General features: G+C 45.7%; 1 protein-coding gene across 2 annotated transcripts in view; it reads right to left on the bottom strand.

The window, feature by feature from the left end:
- Mboat2 (membrane bound O-acyltransferase domain containing 2) overlaps positions 1-16,068 on the bottom strand; it is a 130,419-nt gene that overhangs the window by 20,562 nt on the left and 93,789 nt on the right. For both annotated transcript variants that reach the window (XM_028768852.1, XM_028768853.1), the window contains 2 exons: positions 6,340-6,395; positions 750-804 (listed from right to left, as the gene is read on the bottom strand). In XM_028768852.1, the coding sequence (XP_028624685.1) occupies positions 750-804; positions 6,340-6,395 (111 nt within the window). The remainder of the gene's footprint in view (positions 1-749; positions 805-6,339; positions 6,396-16,068) is intronic.

Here is a 16,068-nt window from a genome sequence, read left to right as displayed (position 1 = left end):
GACAGAGTCTGGGGTAGTCCAAGGCCGAGGAAAAGTCAAGAACCAATCAGATTGTTCATCGGAGAGTGTATGCAATGGCTATGTGCTGCTGTGTGGAAGGAGACTGGCCATGGAGAAGACGGAGAACCCAAGAGACAATGCGGAGAGGTGTCCCAGAGGTCACAAGGATGAACAGTGACACACATTTGTCCACCACCATGGACATTTCATTCTTCCAGCAGGCATACACTCCCTAATTCTTTATTTAGAAGCAATCACTCCAATGGACTCATTCTCTTTAAAGGTGAAAGGAGGATTTCATCTTTAACTGTGTTAGATTGAAAGAGACTTTGCCAGGAAACCGAGCCGCTCTTTAGGCAGCTCTCCCGGAAGCAGAACAAAGGTAGATGAGGAGCAGATGAGTTCCTCAGATAATAACCAACAACATGTGCCTTGAACCTTGTGCTGTGTTACTATGCTGGCTCACTCTCTGCTGTCAGGTGACAGTCCATGGGTGGGAGCGACTGTTATTAGCAGCGATCACTACAGCTGCAGACATGGCATCTGTCTTTAGGGAGTCTCAGAGACAAAACTTGGTGAACCTCTTGTGTTTCACAGGACGCTCGCATGGTACAGAGGCCCAGGACTTGGCAGCACCCCGGAGGGATTGCTAGCCTAGCACAGAACAACAGGCACTGTGCAGAAGGAAGACGGTTGGTTTGCATGAGCCAGTGAGTGGTACAAACCATGGTAGATCTGAAGACACATACCTCACAGCTAATCCCCTCTGTGATGGAGTCAGTTCTTCATCCTTCCGAAACATCCCTGAGAATCAGAAAGAAGCACTTTTGTGAGTTATATTTCCTCTTAAGAATGGCACTTGTCCCATTTGAAGTGCATGCTATACTCCATGTTTGAGTCCAATGATTGTCTCTTTCTCATGTTAACACAGATTCAGCCACAGCTGACCCATCCCGTGGTCCAACCCACCTTGCCCTGCATAAGCTAAACATTACACAGGGCAGAATCAAAGTTACTAGTCTGAAGGAAATTATTATCAAATTAGAAAAATCCACCAAGTTAATACACTCTAACTTGCAAATTTGTTATTCGTAACAGAAAGTGCTATAAGAGACATTAAACCCCCTGAAGGATTTCGACAACTAAACTTCAGTGCCATAGATGAGTCGCTCAGCACAAGACTCGACGGTGCTGTTCTATACGATGCCAGTGAATAAAAACAGAAGCATTTATATGCGTCATCTTGACCCATCTGGTTTGCCTTGTCTCAATCAGGAGGCTACTGCTACAGCTAACATCAACTTACTAGATCCACATGCTTAGAAAGAAAGAAAGAAAGAAAGAGAGAGAGAGAGAGAGAGAGAGAGAGAGAGAGAGAGAGAGAGAGAGAAAGAAAGACTAAATTCAATTTAAAGATCCCTCCAAAGAAAAGAAAGGAAAAAGGAAAACAGAGCCAATTTAAAGACAAAGGGAGACTAAATTAAGCGAACAACACTCTTAGAAAGCTTTTATAGGAAATTTAAAAAAAAAAAAAACACTGTCTAAAGACATATTTTAAGCCATTAAAAGACACTGAAGATAATAAAGACAAAACCCAGGAAAAACAAACTATAAAAGAAATGCAGACAACCAATTAACATACAAATTGTTAACTTCATGATTAATTGTAAGAACATAATTAGTTAGGAAATGTCTGGGAGGCCAAAGCAGTATGGTGTCAAGGCCGGCCAGACCACATCAACCAAAATCAAAAGCACCCAAAACGTTAAAAGAAGAAGCCACCACTTTTATATAGAAGTACACAGGACTTCTGAAAGCTTTCACATATACAGCATCTTCTCAGTTATGTAACATACACGTTTGAATGGACGATACTTGTACATAAGACAGAGATGAGAGAACGACAGCTTCCCCCGACACGCTGAGGACCAGTTAGCACTAGAAAAGGAGGAGACCTGCCGGGCAGTGGTGGCGCACGCCTTTAATCCCAGCACTTGGGAGGCAGAGGCAGGTGGATTTCTGAGTTCGAGGCCAGCCTGGTCTACAGAGTGAGTTCCAGGACAGCCAGGACTACACAGAGAGACCCTGTCTCGAAAAAACCAAAAAAAAAAAAAAAAAGAAAAGGAGGAGACACGGACTGCCTGCCGTGGCCCTCAGTCTAACAGGGAGACGGGATATAAAGGAGCACACTATGCTTCTGTACAGTGGCAGGACAAGGACTCAAGAAACATTTCTCTCCGCTCATCCTAGACCAGCCACACTGCCACCCCCACCCCCCAGCTAATAAAATAATCAAGGGTGTCATCTAAAATTTTGACCAGGGCCATCACAACCTCATGTAAAAAAAAAAATCACCTATACATTCAATAAGCAGGGAGGGGAAGATAATTGCACAGTTATTTTGACAATAATGGAGAGAAAACCTCAGGGGTCAGAGAGGTGGGTCTGTGGTTAACAGCACTGGCTGCCCTTGCAGAGGAGCCAGGTTACTCCCAGCGCCATCTTGGCAGTTTACACTGTCCCAGCAGTTCTGGTGCCCTCTTCTGGTTGCCACATAGTATGCTTGTGATGTAGTCACAAGCAGGCAGAACACTTATACATATAAATTAAAATAAATCTACTTTGAAAAAGAAGAAGAAGGAAGCCAGTCCTGTGAAGAAGGTGGAGGTCAGGCTGCCTGGGCAGGTGCTCTGACCCTCGGGAGCTTTGCCAGAGTCCTGATGCCTTACCTCTTCCTTAGAGGTATCTGTATTTTCAAGTTTCCTCCAAAGGGCATAGGCCTGCTTTGGGGCATCGTAGGAAGAAAACAAAACCCCAGAAATTGCACTGAAAAGGAGAGCACACGAGGGATCTCAGGGGCCTACACCACACTCACCAGCTTGATGTCCCCACACTAGACAGACCGACCTTTCCAAATGATCTAGGGTTACCTAAGGACATGAGGCTCGGTGTTCCTTGGAAAACCTCCCCCCCCACCCTGCTTTCCTTCCTTTCACTAGTAAACGCAGCAGGTTCGCAGTCATCTGTGACGCTGAGTGTTGCCACATACAGACTTTTTGTTGTATTTTATTCAGTATTTCTTTGTGTGTAGGAATGCCCGTGCCTGGTGGCGCACGCCTTTAATCCCAGCTCTTGGGAGACAGAGGCAGGTGGATTTCTGAGTTGGAGGCCAGCCTGGTCTACAGAATGAGTTCCAGGACAGCCAGGGCTACACAGAGAAACCCTGTCTCAAAAAACAAACAAACAAACAAAGAGGAGGTCTCTAAGTAAGTCTATATATAGCCCATTATTCTGGGTTAGACTGGCTACCTGGCAAGGCCCCAGGATCCTCCTTTCTCACATTCCACTGTCACTGGAGTTACAGGTATGATCTGCCTGGCTGCCAGGCTTTTAGTGGGCACTGGAGATCTGAACTCAGATACTCATGCTTTTACCACTGAGCTGTCTGCCCGGCCCCTGTGCAGTATTTCCAAGTGTTTGGTATAGTGTGGGGCTCCTGTAATAATTTACTCTGCTATATTACCTAGGAGGCTATTCTCATTTTAAATTGCAAACCAACCATGGAAAATAAATATATAACTTAAAGGAAAACACCTTTATAGAATATGTTTGTCTATATGTACAAGCCCAGCCTCCCTCCTTACTTCAAAATTTTTTTTTTTTTTCAATTTTTCGAGACAGGGTTTCTCTGTGTAGCCCTGGCTGTCCTGGAACTCACTCTGTAGACCAGGCTGGCCTCGAACTCAGAAATCCACCTGCCTCTGCCTCCCAAGTGCTGGGATTAAAGGCGTGCGCCACCACCGCCCGGCCTGATGTTACAGTTTTAAGTTGTGTGCAAGAGATTATTTAGATCTTAACACTGAAGGAAGGCACAGACTGGCAGTGTGTGGTCATGATGTCCCCTGGCGAGGGTGGGGTGGGGTAAGGTTGTTTTCTTGTTGTTGTTTGTTTTGTTTGCTACAGCTTCCTTGATTCTACTTCATGTAGGAGTCTATCAGCCTAGCCAGGGCTTGTACTGATAAGGGAGAAGGAGGAGTCTGTTTCCTATCTTAGACTCAGATATATTAATTTATTATAGTGTTAGTCTTCTAGCTTAAAAATGATCTCTTAATTTAATTTTTTTTAGTCATTCTATTTCTGACTACTCAAATTTTGAAGTAAGGAGGCTGGGCGGTGGTGGCGCACACCTTTAATCCCAGCACTTGGGAGGCAGAGGCAGGCAGATTTCTGAGTTCGAGGCCAGCCTGGTCTACAGAGTGAGTTCCAGGACAGCCAAGGCTACACAGAGAAACCCTGTCTCGAAAACCCAATAAACTAAAAAAAAAAAAAAAAACCTGTAACATCAGGGTAAGAGGCTGGATTCTGTAAGGGAAGTAAGATTACCTCAAAAACACACCTAGAAGGTTTCCAAGATAAACTATCTGCTTCCCAAAGATGCTGGTATGAACAGGGTCACTGGACTGGCAGCTAAATAGTAGGTATAGGAGAGGTCCAGACCCACTGCCCAGCGTTTACATGACCTGCTGCCACTGTCTGCAGCAGGGCCTGCCTGCAAGTATGACCCATTGCTGGTGTCCCTGCACTGAGACAAATGTTTCTTAGGCTGCAAGTGTTTGTGCCAACATGCTTTATTCTCAAACTCTTCTTCCCCGCCAGGAATTTCCAACTGCGACACTGGCTAGGCACTGGTGTCTGAATGATCAGCCCCTGGCAAGCACCCAGGGTCTCAGGTCTAATGAACTTCCTGGCAGATGACACATCACAGGCATTCCCATACTTGCTGCTGGGGATGCAGTGCTATCCCTGACATTACCGGCGGGAGACTGGAAAACTTGTTCTTGGGTTCTTCTGGGCACAACTACAGACATGTCTATCATTCACTGTTTAGAATGTTCATTGGAATAAAGCTTAGCCAGGCCAAGCTAGCGATGGGCTTAGAGGGCTCAATACAGACAAGGATATCTATCCTCACTTGTGGGAGTCACTGAGGAATCAAGAGAGTAGGAAGGACCAGAGCCCTGAGGCGTAAGCTGGAGGGTAGCTGCTCTCCAGGAGGCTATCTGGTAGGATGGAATGCTTCAGTTTGCAGGAAGAGTCATCACAGGCAAAGCTAAAGAATCTCAACTCTTCAAACATGGCAAGGCTGATCAAAACCTGCTCATTAAACCTATTTCAAAGACCAGATTACAAAACGGGGTTCTGTTTAGTTCTGAGCTTAATATATATTGCCAGCAGGTGCTTCTAGATCTACAGACAGAATGATATTCCTGACCCACGATGTTCCTATATTCTCCTTCCAGAGCCCAAGGCGGGACCTGCCAGTGTGACACATGAGTCATAGCACCTAGAGACAACTGAGCGTTCTCACCTACAACATTCACAACACATACTTCATGACTATAGAACCCAGGTCTGAGAATTTCTGTTCACGTCACTGAATGCGAGAACTACAAAGACATATCCCTCTAGTGTGGGTCGGACTATGAACATGGAGATAGATGAGCGCGCCAGAGCAGATGCAGGGGATGCGGATGTGGGACTCCCCAGGCCTCTCCATGCCTCACCCTGCACATGCTGCTGCCTCCAAGAGCGCATGCCCAGGATATGCTCTGCTTCCTGAAGGGCAGAAAGGAAGGCTGCGGCTAAACACACAGGGATTAAACATGGACCAGTGATTATAAGAAGGAAATCTGTTCCTTCTGTCTGTGCCCCCTTAAAGGAAGCAGGTAACTCTGATTGTCAGTAGCAAAAGGGGAGGGGAAGAAAACTCCTTCAAGAACTGCCAAGGCTGTGCCCTGCCCGCATGTGGGGGCCAGGCTGGGAGTGAGCACAGGAGTGACAGCGACAGACAGAAAACTCTCTGAGCAGAGTTGTTTCTTCTACTTCTAAGGAACCCAAGCCAATACCCCAAGGAGTCTTAACTGCTGGCATTTCCTATATACACTTATTAAATTAGCATATAAAATTAATGGATATTTACATTAAAAGTCTATGAAAACACGTGTACATGGCTGTGAACACAAGGGCATGGAGCAGGAGAAGTATATAGATTTCAATATAAATGTAAGACAAATAAAATAGTAATACAACTTGGCTTAGACTATCAGTCCATTATACGGATCATATGACTATTTTGCATTTTATCACTGAACTGAATTAAAAATCAAGAGAAAATAGGGAGTTTGAGAGTGAAGCATATTTAATAATCTTAAACAAGGTAACTTTTTCTTCTTTCCTTCTCTTTCTCTATAGAGAATAAAGTTAGGGTACTACCTCGAGCCAAGAATTACTCTAACAGGGTTCTTTTCAGTGATGAACAATTAACTTCCAGATTCTTACCGTCGTGAATTTCGTAAGCCAAACTAGTGATCTTCTGCGTAATGATCATCATTGGGCTGTGACGAAACAAAAGTAGATATTTTAAACGGAGAATGTTACAGCAACATGTACGAAACAGGAAAAAGGCTCAACTCTGCTTACATGGTAATAAAATCCTGAAGTGTCTACCAGTGCAAAAACTCTCAGGGGATTTTTTTTTTTAAGGGTTAACAATTCAGGGTGTCTCTCTGTCCTTGGGAAGTATGAGAGAAAGGAAATCAAAGCTTTTTTTTTCCTCTGTGGTTTTAAAAAACTAATAAAAGGAGGACTGTATGTTTAAAAACAACCTTCTGTGAGCCAGCCTGCTTCAACTTATACATCCTAAGATGAGGGCAGGGACATCAGATGGCCAGCTTGTTGCTAAGTCCCTCCTCCAACCTTCCCCTGGGCCTGCTGCCCAAGGCAACTGAGCATCAAAGAGAACAGGAGATGCCCCAGAAAGGGGGTTGAAGAGACATTTAAAGACGTTTGGGTGAGAAGTGCAGAGGTGTAGAGCCAAACAGCAAGAGGGAAACAAGGAGACAGAAAAGGTCAGAAGGAATCTCCATGCTGAAACTGAGCACGCCACCCAGAACTGAGAAGCCTGGCATCTGTTAAAGAAAGAAATGGCAGCACTGCTCCTACATCTTGCAAGATTCTAACTGAATGGCTAACCTGGAGGAAAACCAAACAGTAGAATAACGGCACCACACTACACCTCACCCCTCACGGCACTGACTTTCTGAAATGTCAATAAAATCAGGCATTTGCTAACAGGCAGAACGTGTGCTCTGCATGTTGAGAGAGCTAGGAATCTCATCACATCATCCTCAAAAAGGACTACATGGAATCACCCTCATCGGGCAGCCAGGGCCAATTGGTCATGAGAGGTAGAGGCTCGGGCTCCATCCAGTGAGGTTCCAATACTGATTTTCTGTCAGCCACACAGCTGAGATCGGAGGGGGTGGGTGCTGTCTCCCAGTGTGTGCACCCAGCGGCAAGGGTTTGCTTCCACGTCTCACTCTGGAGTCAGATTCACAGCTGTGCCCTTGAAGACTCAAGCTCCAAGGGACAAGGTCAGATGAGGGCTGTTTTCCAATTCCCTGAGCTTAAGAGGGAAGGATTTCTCTTGGCTCCCTTAGAAGCCAATTCTTTACAGTTACCTAGGAAATCATTGCTCAGCTGGCCTAATCTCCCATGTTGCTCTGCACACAGGCTGTCTGTCATTTCTGCCTTGCGAGACATCCTTCACATCCTTGAGGATTATACAAATGCTCTGAGATTTCCATCTCCTTTGGGGAAAGACTCTTTGTTCCCACACTGCCTGATTCTCTTCATAATGAATTACAAAAGCCCGTTCACTTCTAAACTCTAAATCCCATGCACATGTAACTAAGACAACCTGATAAAATAATGGCCGGATTTACGTGATACCCACACAGGGACACATTCAGCTATGTCTATCATATATGATATACGATGTATATCATATATAATATGTTCAAGAGATGTATGTTTTGAACGTATGTCCTTACAGTACCCACTGTGCATCTGCATCCTCCACATAACTTCTACTCATGAGGTGCAAAGGATGCTGAACCTCACAGGACCACACCCCGGTCTGGGAGGAAAAACACTGCTTAGGTGCACAGCTGACACTAACAAAGACAGGAAGAAGGTGGGAAGCAAGTCCCAGTACCACATTCTGCCCACCCTCACCCCATCTGAGCTTCCTGCAGTCACTCTGTAAAGACAGAGACACTGGTGACCATCGGTCCCATGTGTTGTCTTTGGTTTTCAGTGGTGGCAATCCATTGCCTCTGGCTCAACTGCTGTCAGGAGCACAGTGAACATATGACTACATCAAAAGAAGATGAAATCCGGACAGACTGCAGAGGAGTGTGTGGTGAGTGAAGATAAGAAAGGACTGCTGGAAATTTCAGAAGGAATGGATGAATCAAAGAAGAGAGTTAAAGAAGTTGGAGAGAAACAGATTGACAAACTCAACACAAAGCAGCTGGGAGACAGGAGCCTAGGACAGAGAGGGGGAGCCTGGGGTGTGAGGAGCCTGAAATAGGGAGGGAAGCATGAGATAGGGAGGAGCCTAGGAGGGGGGGAGTCTGGGATGGGGGAGATTGGAGTAGAGGGGGGAACATGGGGTAAGGAGGGAGAACCTGGGGTAGGAATGGCCTGGGATAGGAAGGGGGAGCATGGGATAGGGAGGGGACAAAAATATGTCAAAACCCACACCCTCTTAGGGCAGAGCCTGTTATACAGAGAAAACACCATTAGGAAACCAACATAGCCAGCCCCTCAGAGAATAGATAGAGTTTTCCTCAACAGCACACTGTGTAAGTATCAGTTTCAAAGTAGTTAGTGTGACTTACATGGTGCTTTAACTGTATCTTTATTGACATAAGGGCACTCCCCGATACCTAATCCCTTCCCCTGTCAAAGAATCTGGCATAGCCTGCCAGGCAGGGCAAAGAACCTCCCTGTCTATTCTAGAACAGGCAGGGAAGCAGCTCCAGGACTCCAAAGGAGGGGCCCAGATGAGACCTCCTCCATCTTCTATGTCCCATCACTGTCTTAGTGACAGACAACTGGGAACATAGGAAAACGGATTGCCACTACTCCAGTAAATACATAACTGATGGAACAGCTTCCGTTAACACAAAGATACTCCTCTCAACTAAGGAAAGTTTTTAAAGACTTATTTCTATCTTACACATATGAGTGTTTGTCTGTATATATGTATGTGGACCACATGCATGTAGTGTCTATAAAGACTAGAAGGAGGTGTCATATCCCTGGAACTGGAGTTACAGAAGGTTGTGTGCCACCGTGTGGATGTTAAGAACTGAACCTCTGAGCCTGGGTCCTCAGCAAAGCAGCAAGCACTCCTAGACTCTGAGACATCTCTCCATCCCTTGAATTAAGACAAAAAACAAACAAACAAACAAAAAAAACCAAAAAAACCAAAAACAAACAAAAACAAAAAACAAAACCCACACTCTAGATTTCCTGATCTAAAAAATGATGAGAAAGTTTCTGTTTTGTTTTGTTTTTTAAGTATACATTTCTCTACAAAGAAGGAGAACAGAATAATTTGGTCCCAAATTCTCAACTGTAGTTGGCACTACTTAGAGAAGGAAGGTTTAAGATAAAGGGATACTTTCAGCACTGTCTCGTTATCTCTCAGAGATGACTGAACTCCCATGATGCTTGTCTATTAATGTCCCAGTAACTACAAGGACCCATTTGCTACCAGGACATGTTACCTAACAACAGAGGCAAGCTGCTAGGTCCTTACACTCAAATCTCCTTTACGAAATCAAGTGTTCTTTATCTATAAGCCCCATGGAAACCAAACAAGCCCCACCTGCCCAACACCAAACACACTGGGGTGTGAGCTCAGTTGGACCACAGTTTGAGTCACTGATTTACTTATTCTCTCATTCAGAAAGAGAACACTTAACTAACATCTACAAAACACCAAGCTTTGTTCCAAGTCCCAGTCTGACTTCACAGGAGACACGATGAACAACACATCCTTGCTGCCACAGAGCTACAAGAGAATGAGGAACAGGTAGATCTACAATCTGCAAATGCTGCACAAGACAGTGGCACAGAGAGGGGGATGGGGAACACAGATGAGAAGTAACAGCACCCCAAAGCGACATACGAATGGAGATCCCGCTGCTCGAAGGCCAGGGTTAGGGGCATTCCAGGAGGAGAGGAGGACAAGGTCAGAGCCTGAAGACAGAAGTATGACTGGCCTTGGAAGAGCAGCAAGGAGGCCACTGTGAGGAGGACAGATCGAGGCAGAAGGCAAGCTTCTCAGGGGGCTGTGTCTTCCACCAAGAGACAAGGGTTGGCCTGGGTTTTAGTGGAAACACTTTTGACTCTGAGAAGACTGAGCAAAGACTGAAGGGTACAGAGGTGAGGATAAGGAAGCAGGTGAGGTGGGCAGGTGAGACCAGGACCAGCAGCACAGGCCGGCTGCAGTGAATACCAGTGTGCTCTAAAGCCAGTGGCGCTTTGGTGGCAATTTGGTGTGGCTGAGGCAGGGTTTCAGACCAGATGCTGCCAAGGCTTCTGACAAGGGTCAGGGACACCGGAGCCACAGATGAGAGATCCAGGAGTCTACATTGAGTGTGTTTTATGCAAGATGCTGATTAGACAATGGGTTGGAACATGGGGAACAAGCCAGCTGGTTATATGGAGCAAAATTCACAAATTGGGCCAGCAATTTGGCTCAGCGGTTAAAGGTGTCTGCCACCAAGCCTAAAGACCTGAGTTTCATTCCCAGGTTCCACATGTAGGAAGAGAGAACTGACTCCTGCAATCTGTACTCCTCTAACATACATGCACATGTACACACACATGAACACACACACACACACGAACACACACACACAATTAACAGAACACAATTAAAAATTTTAAACACATAAATCCTGACTGCCCTCTACCATGGCACGGGAAGGGGGAACTCTAATATTTCTCAAGGCAGTTTCTGACTTTAAAGCGGAGAAGACAGTGTCAACCGTGTGGATTAAATGGAATAATATCACCAGTCCCTCACACAGCATCTGAGACAGAGCACAGTCCTCCAAAAGCTAAACCTCTCTCACTGTCATGTAGTCACACTGTCACCTACCAAACATTAAAAATGCTGCAAGTATGAGGTGTACAATACCCAAATGGGAAGTGTTGTTTCTGAAGATACTTCCTGCCAGGACTAAGAGGTACACAGATGTGCATACACAGCAGACACAAGCACGCGCGCGCGCACACACAGACACACACACACACACACACACACATACATACACACACGGTTTTGCTTTCCATGGTTCTTATGATCTCCAGCCAACCACAGTTTGAATACATAAAATGAAAAATTCTGGAAATACTCCTCTGTTTTACATTTTATGCTTCTGTGAGTAGCATCTTGTGGATTCCATTCTGTCCCACCGTGGTCACAAATTACTATTTCTCCAGCCCACCCTGCTGAGTATGCTGTCACCCACTAGCCCTGTGGAGTCCATCTCAGCCATCAGAGCAACTGTCCCAGTCCCACAGTGCCTGTGCCTGGGTAGCACTTGACAAGGGCCCTGAAGTGGAAACACAGTGGCTCACAGTGTCTCATCTATGCCAAAGGGAAGTGGTTTCTTTCTGTGAACATGCAGGTTTCTTGTCGCTCTGCATGTGCAGAAAAGCAGTACAAACAGGATTACTACTGCCAGTAATATAAGGTATCCCCTGTGGTTTAAAACCACTCCCATGGATAAAGGGGAGTTATCACAGCCACCTTAATGAGTGATATTTGAATAAATGTAGAGATGACAGAAACTTCAGAGAGCCGAGAGGGAAGTACTCCCATCATTTCCTCTGGGGTTTGAACAAGCAGATGCTCCAAGTTTGAACAAGAGTGCTCCAAAAAGGAGGGTAAAGGAAGGCAAGGAAGAAGAAGATGCAGAGGACAGTGGGTTGGATGCTGGCTGGAGCAACCCCAGGCAGGGTCTGCAGACCTGAGTGAAGGAGGTGTTCCTGACATGTTCTACCATGCTGCCCTAAGAATCCACTCAAACTCAGGGGCAGAGCTCAGACAGGGCAGGAGCAGGCAACTGAGTCCCCACAGCTCTAGTCTGTTTACTCCTGTGGTAACACAACTGTATAAGCAGCAAGACAGGAAGGATGCTTCCTGTAGTCAAATGTAGGTCAAGGGCTAGGAGACACTCCCACAGGAAGAACCATCAGAGCTGGAGGTGCAAAGTCTTAGGTGGTTGATTATTCCACATCACCCCATTTACACACAGTTACTGGGCACTGTGTGAGGAGGATAATAAAGAACAGCTAGCGGCCTTCATGACTCATTTCACAAAACATAAAAACATGTCTAAAATTAGACTCTGGACTCCAATAAGGCTTCTCAAGATGGGGAGACAAAAATGGCATTCACACCTGCGGTGCTTAGGCCACGTCTGTCTCTACCTCCACTCCCGCAAAAGCCCCACCAGACGCATCGAGCGAGTGCATGCTCGGTAGGCCTGAGCCAGGGGACACAGGAGACCAGCTGGCAGGCCAACACCCACTCAGCAGCTGATATTATATGCCTCGCTGTAAGACACGGCCTTGGATTTGAATGGGAATTATTCTACACGCACCCCCTCGTGTGTCTGTTTTGTGGTGGACACACTGAGTGACCCTTTCAGTAACACAGATCCAATTCCAGTGAGCACACGGTTCTTGCCTCCCGCCATGTATTCATTTACGAGAGGCAAGGGCTTCCCTTCCTCCTCACTCACGAATGCCCAATACAGTTATTTAAAGAAATAAGCCAGGATGTCCCCACTGAGTTATGATCCCACAACTGCTATTCTGCATATTTCTTTTATTTACTTATTTGGGATGGAGAGCACGTGAATCAGGTTAGAGGCAACTCACAGGAGCTGCATCTTATTCTCCCATGTGGGTCCTGAGAATCAAACTCAGGCCACCAGGCTTGGCAGAGAGCACCTTTACCCGCTGAGCCGTGTCGCCGGCCTTGCTGCTCTGTATTATTGCTAGGCTCTATCCTGATTTCCTAACCTGTCTCCGTGCTGTCTGCGTGGGGTGATCACTGCTCTGATCTCGAGCACTTACTCTTTTGGTTGTGCTTCATTGTGAGTTGGCTTTTTGGGGTCTCATTGTATCCTAGCTGGCCTAGAACTTGCTATATAGACCATGATGGCCTCAGATCTATAACCACCCTCCTGCTTCTGTATCCCAGGTCATTAAAATTATAAACTTGGTCTATGCTCAGATTCTCTAGGCAAATTACTGCATTGAGGCAACAGTATAACTTGAGGAGAATTCCTGGATTTGACAATCTGTGACAAGCACAGTAAAAAATGCCTTTTAGACATGTAAAAATAGCTTAGTCAGGAGCCTCACTACCCAAGGCTATATCTGATAGCCAGAACCCAGTGACATCACTCACTCAAGGTAACCAGACACAGGCCTAGAACCTCAAGACGTCCACTTGACAGTATACAAGCAGAGACCAAGAGGCATGCTCCATACACCTGTGGAGAATCCACCTTGATCTGCTCTGTAGCTAGAGTCTCACTCAGGATCCTGAGTGTGAACTTTGTGTGATGACCCTCAGCGCAATAAAATACAACTTCTGTTACCAACTCTGCATACCTACTTTCTTGCTCGTGACACTATCTAAATTCAGGCAGGCTGCTCCTCAAGTTCCTGTCCCTCAGTAAGGTCATACAGCTGTCTTCTGGGCCCAGACTATTCCTTCCCCAACACATTCTTGGACATTTCACAGCTGCTTTTGAAACAGGTTCTTTTTTTTTTCTATTCTATTCTATTTTTGAGTTATTTCCAATAGAAAGAAATACTAATCACTTTCTACGTTTCTTGTATCACGTTTCTAAAGTTGAGGTGAGACCTCGTGACTTCAGTGGCTTTCTAACTTTTCTGCAACTAGAAAGCTCTAATAAGACAGTCTTTTATCATAAGAAATCCTGACCCTAACATGATACAAGGATCTGTATATACATACACACTCTCATACATGCCCTCCCTCTCTCCCTCCTTCCCCCCCTCCCCTCCCTCCCGCCCCCCCCCCCACCTCATCTTAGTTCTTCCGCCTCAAGCAAATAAAGCTGTCTCACTCAAGAGATTCAGTAAAAACTGAATTCCTCAGCAAGAGCCCAGGCCTCCCTTCTTGGGCTTCCTCCAGACAGTCACACTTTGAAGAGCAAGGACACTTGTCCTAATCTACAGGATGGCCCTTCTCTACCCCTTGCTGTACCAACCGACCTCCTGTCCCTCATGAGGGAGCACTGGTCTACAGGCTGCTCTTTTCTAGGATGTCCCTTCTTAGAGGAGAAGGGGAGGGCGGAATAGGGGAAAGAATTGTGGGAAGGGGGTGATCAGGAAGTGGGCAGTGAGAAGGATGTAAAGTGAATAGGTAAAGGGAAAAAAAAAAGAGCACATTCTTTGGTTGGAGCTGCCAGGGCAGCTTGCTTCAGTTGGCTCAATTCCACATCTAATCTCTATTAGTTCACTAATAGCAGTCAAATGCTTCCTCCCAGTGGCTGAAAATGTTTCTCTAAACTGAGATTATTATATACAGGTAGTCTATCTTTAAAACGCTACACTGTTTTTTCTATAAACATTTAAAATTGTATCAATTTAAATTATAAATTTCAACAAAATACTGCTGAAGTCACATCATAAATAACTTTGAAAACAATCATTAAGCTTTTAATAGAAACTGCTCTGAAGTGTGTGGGCCCATGTAATAGCTTGTACTGAATATCAATAGATATGCGTTCTCTATCCCCACCCCCCAAATCTGGCCCATTACTCCTCATCCCCAACCAAATCAGCCTAATCAAGAAGGTTCCAGAGACCCTGTAGGAGGCGGGTGCCCCAAGGACAGTGCCTCCTTCCCCGACAGCCTGTGAAGCAGAGGCTCCCTCCACAAAGAGAAAGATGTTATGTAAGGGACTAGAAAGAAGCAAGGGTTCGGAGTAGCAGATGAGGGGAGGTCAAGCAGTAACAATAAGCTTGCACTGAAGGAGCTTGTGAGGGTCGCACTCTGAGGGTCTCATGAGGTCAGAGTCCCACAGACGTCTACTAGTACTAACCCACATGGTCTAAAACTAAAGCAGCTTGGTTATGTTAAAGTACTAGAGTTAAAAGAGAGAGAGAGAGAAAGAAACTTTATATGGAGTGAAGAGAGAGACCCAGACTGGAGGATCCAGGGTTCTCACTGCTTGACATCCCTGGGAGCTGCAGAACCTGGGTGCTGGGGAGCTCAGAGTGTCTGGCATGGTGAGCTAGCTTTCAGTGGCTATTCTTAGCATGGGTCTGCTTTCTAGAGAGACTGATCCTTTCATAGCTGGTTCCCAACCTCACCCCACCATGATGACAACGTGTGAGCTGGGCCACTTCCTCCTATTCACAGTGAGCCCATTATGTACCAATTCTTTAGGAACATCTGTTGTTTAGAGATGAGCAGCTGGTCTGCTCCCCGCCCTCTGCCTTCCAGGTGGAGATTTCAACTCCACTTCCGCCCTTGCTTCTTAATCTGATACAGTATTTCTCTTTCTTTCCTTTCTCTTTCTTTTTTCTTTTGTATATATCATCTGTTTTGGCTTGGTTCTGTTTCTTCTTTGGGGACATAACTTGCTTTCATTCAAGCTTATCTGTAAAATCTACCTTTCTCTCATAAGGGAGAAAGATACTCTCTCCTTTAAAATTCTCCTTTTTACAGGTAATTTTTCTCAAGTAATTTGGCTAATTTCTACCTCCAGAAATATGATTTTTTTTTCTAACTTGCTTATCTTCAAACTGGATGTTTTATTCATTTTGATACTGCCTGGATGGCTCAAGACTGAAAAAAGCACACCCCTCTCCTTCAGTGGAGAAAGCTGCAAGGCATGATGTAAAGTGTGAAGTGTTCAATGCCCACCTGGACCCCGCCCGGCAGGACATGTTTCTTTACACAGACAGGAGCTGGTACTGCATCCATCTCCCAGTGCTCCTTGGGCTTCCTTACAGGATAAGGAGACCTGCTGAGTGCCAAGGAGGAAATGCATTCCCCTCTGAAGAAACAAAAGCCAGAAGTACTCCCTGGAGGGAAGGAGGGAAGGAGGGAAGGAGGGAAGGAGGGAAGGAGGGAAGGAGGGAAGGAGGGAG

The sequence above is a fragment of the Grammomys surdaster genome, unplaced genomic scaffold (assembly GCF_004785775.1).
Source record: "Grammomys surdaster isolate TR1022 unplaced genomic scaffold, NIH_TR_1.0 188, whole genome shotgun sequence".
Taxonomy (NCBI): domain Eukaryota; kingdom Metazoa; phylum Chordata; class Mammalia; order Rodentia; family Muridae; genus Grammomys; species Grammomys surdaster.
This window is presented reverse-complemented; position numbering and strand designations above follow the sequence as displayed.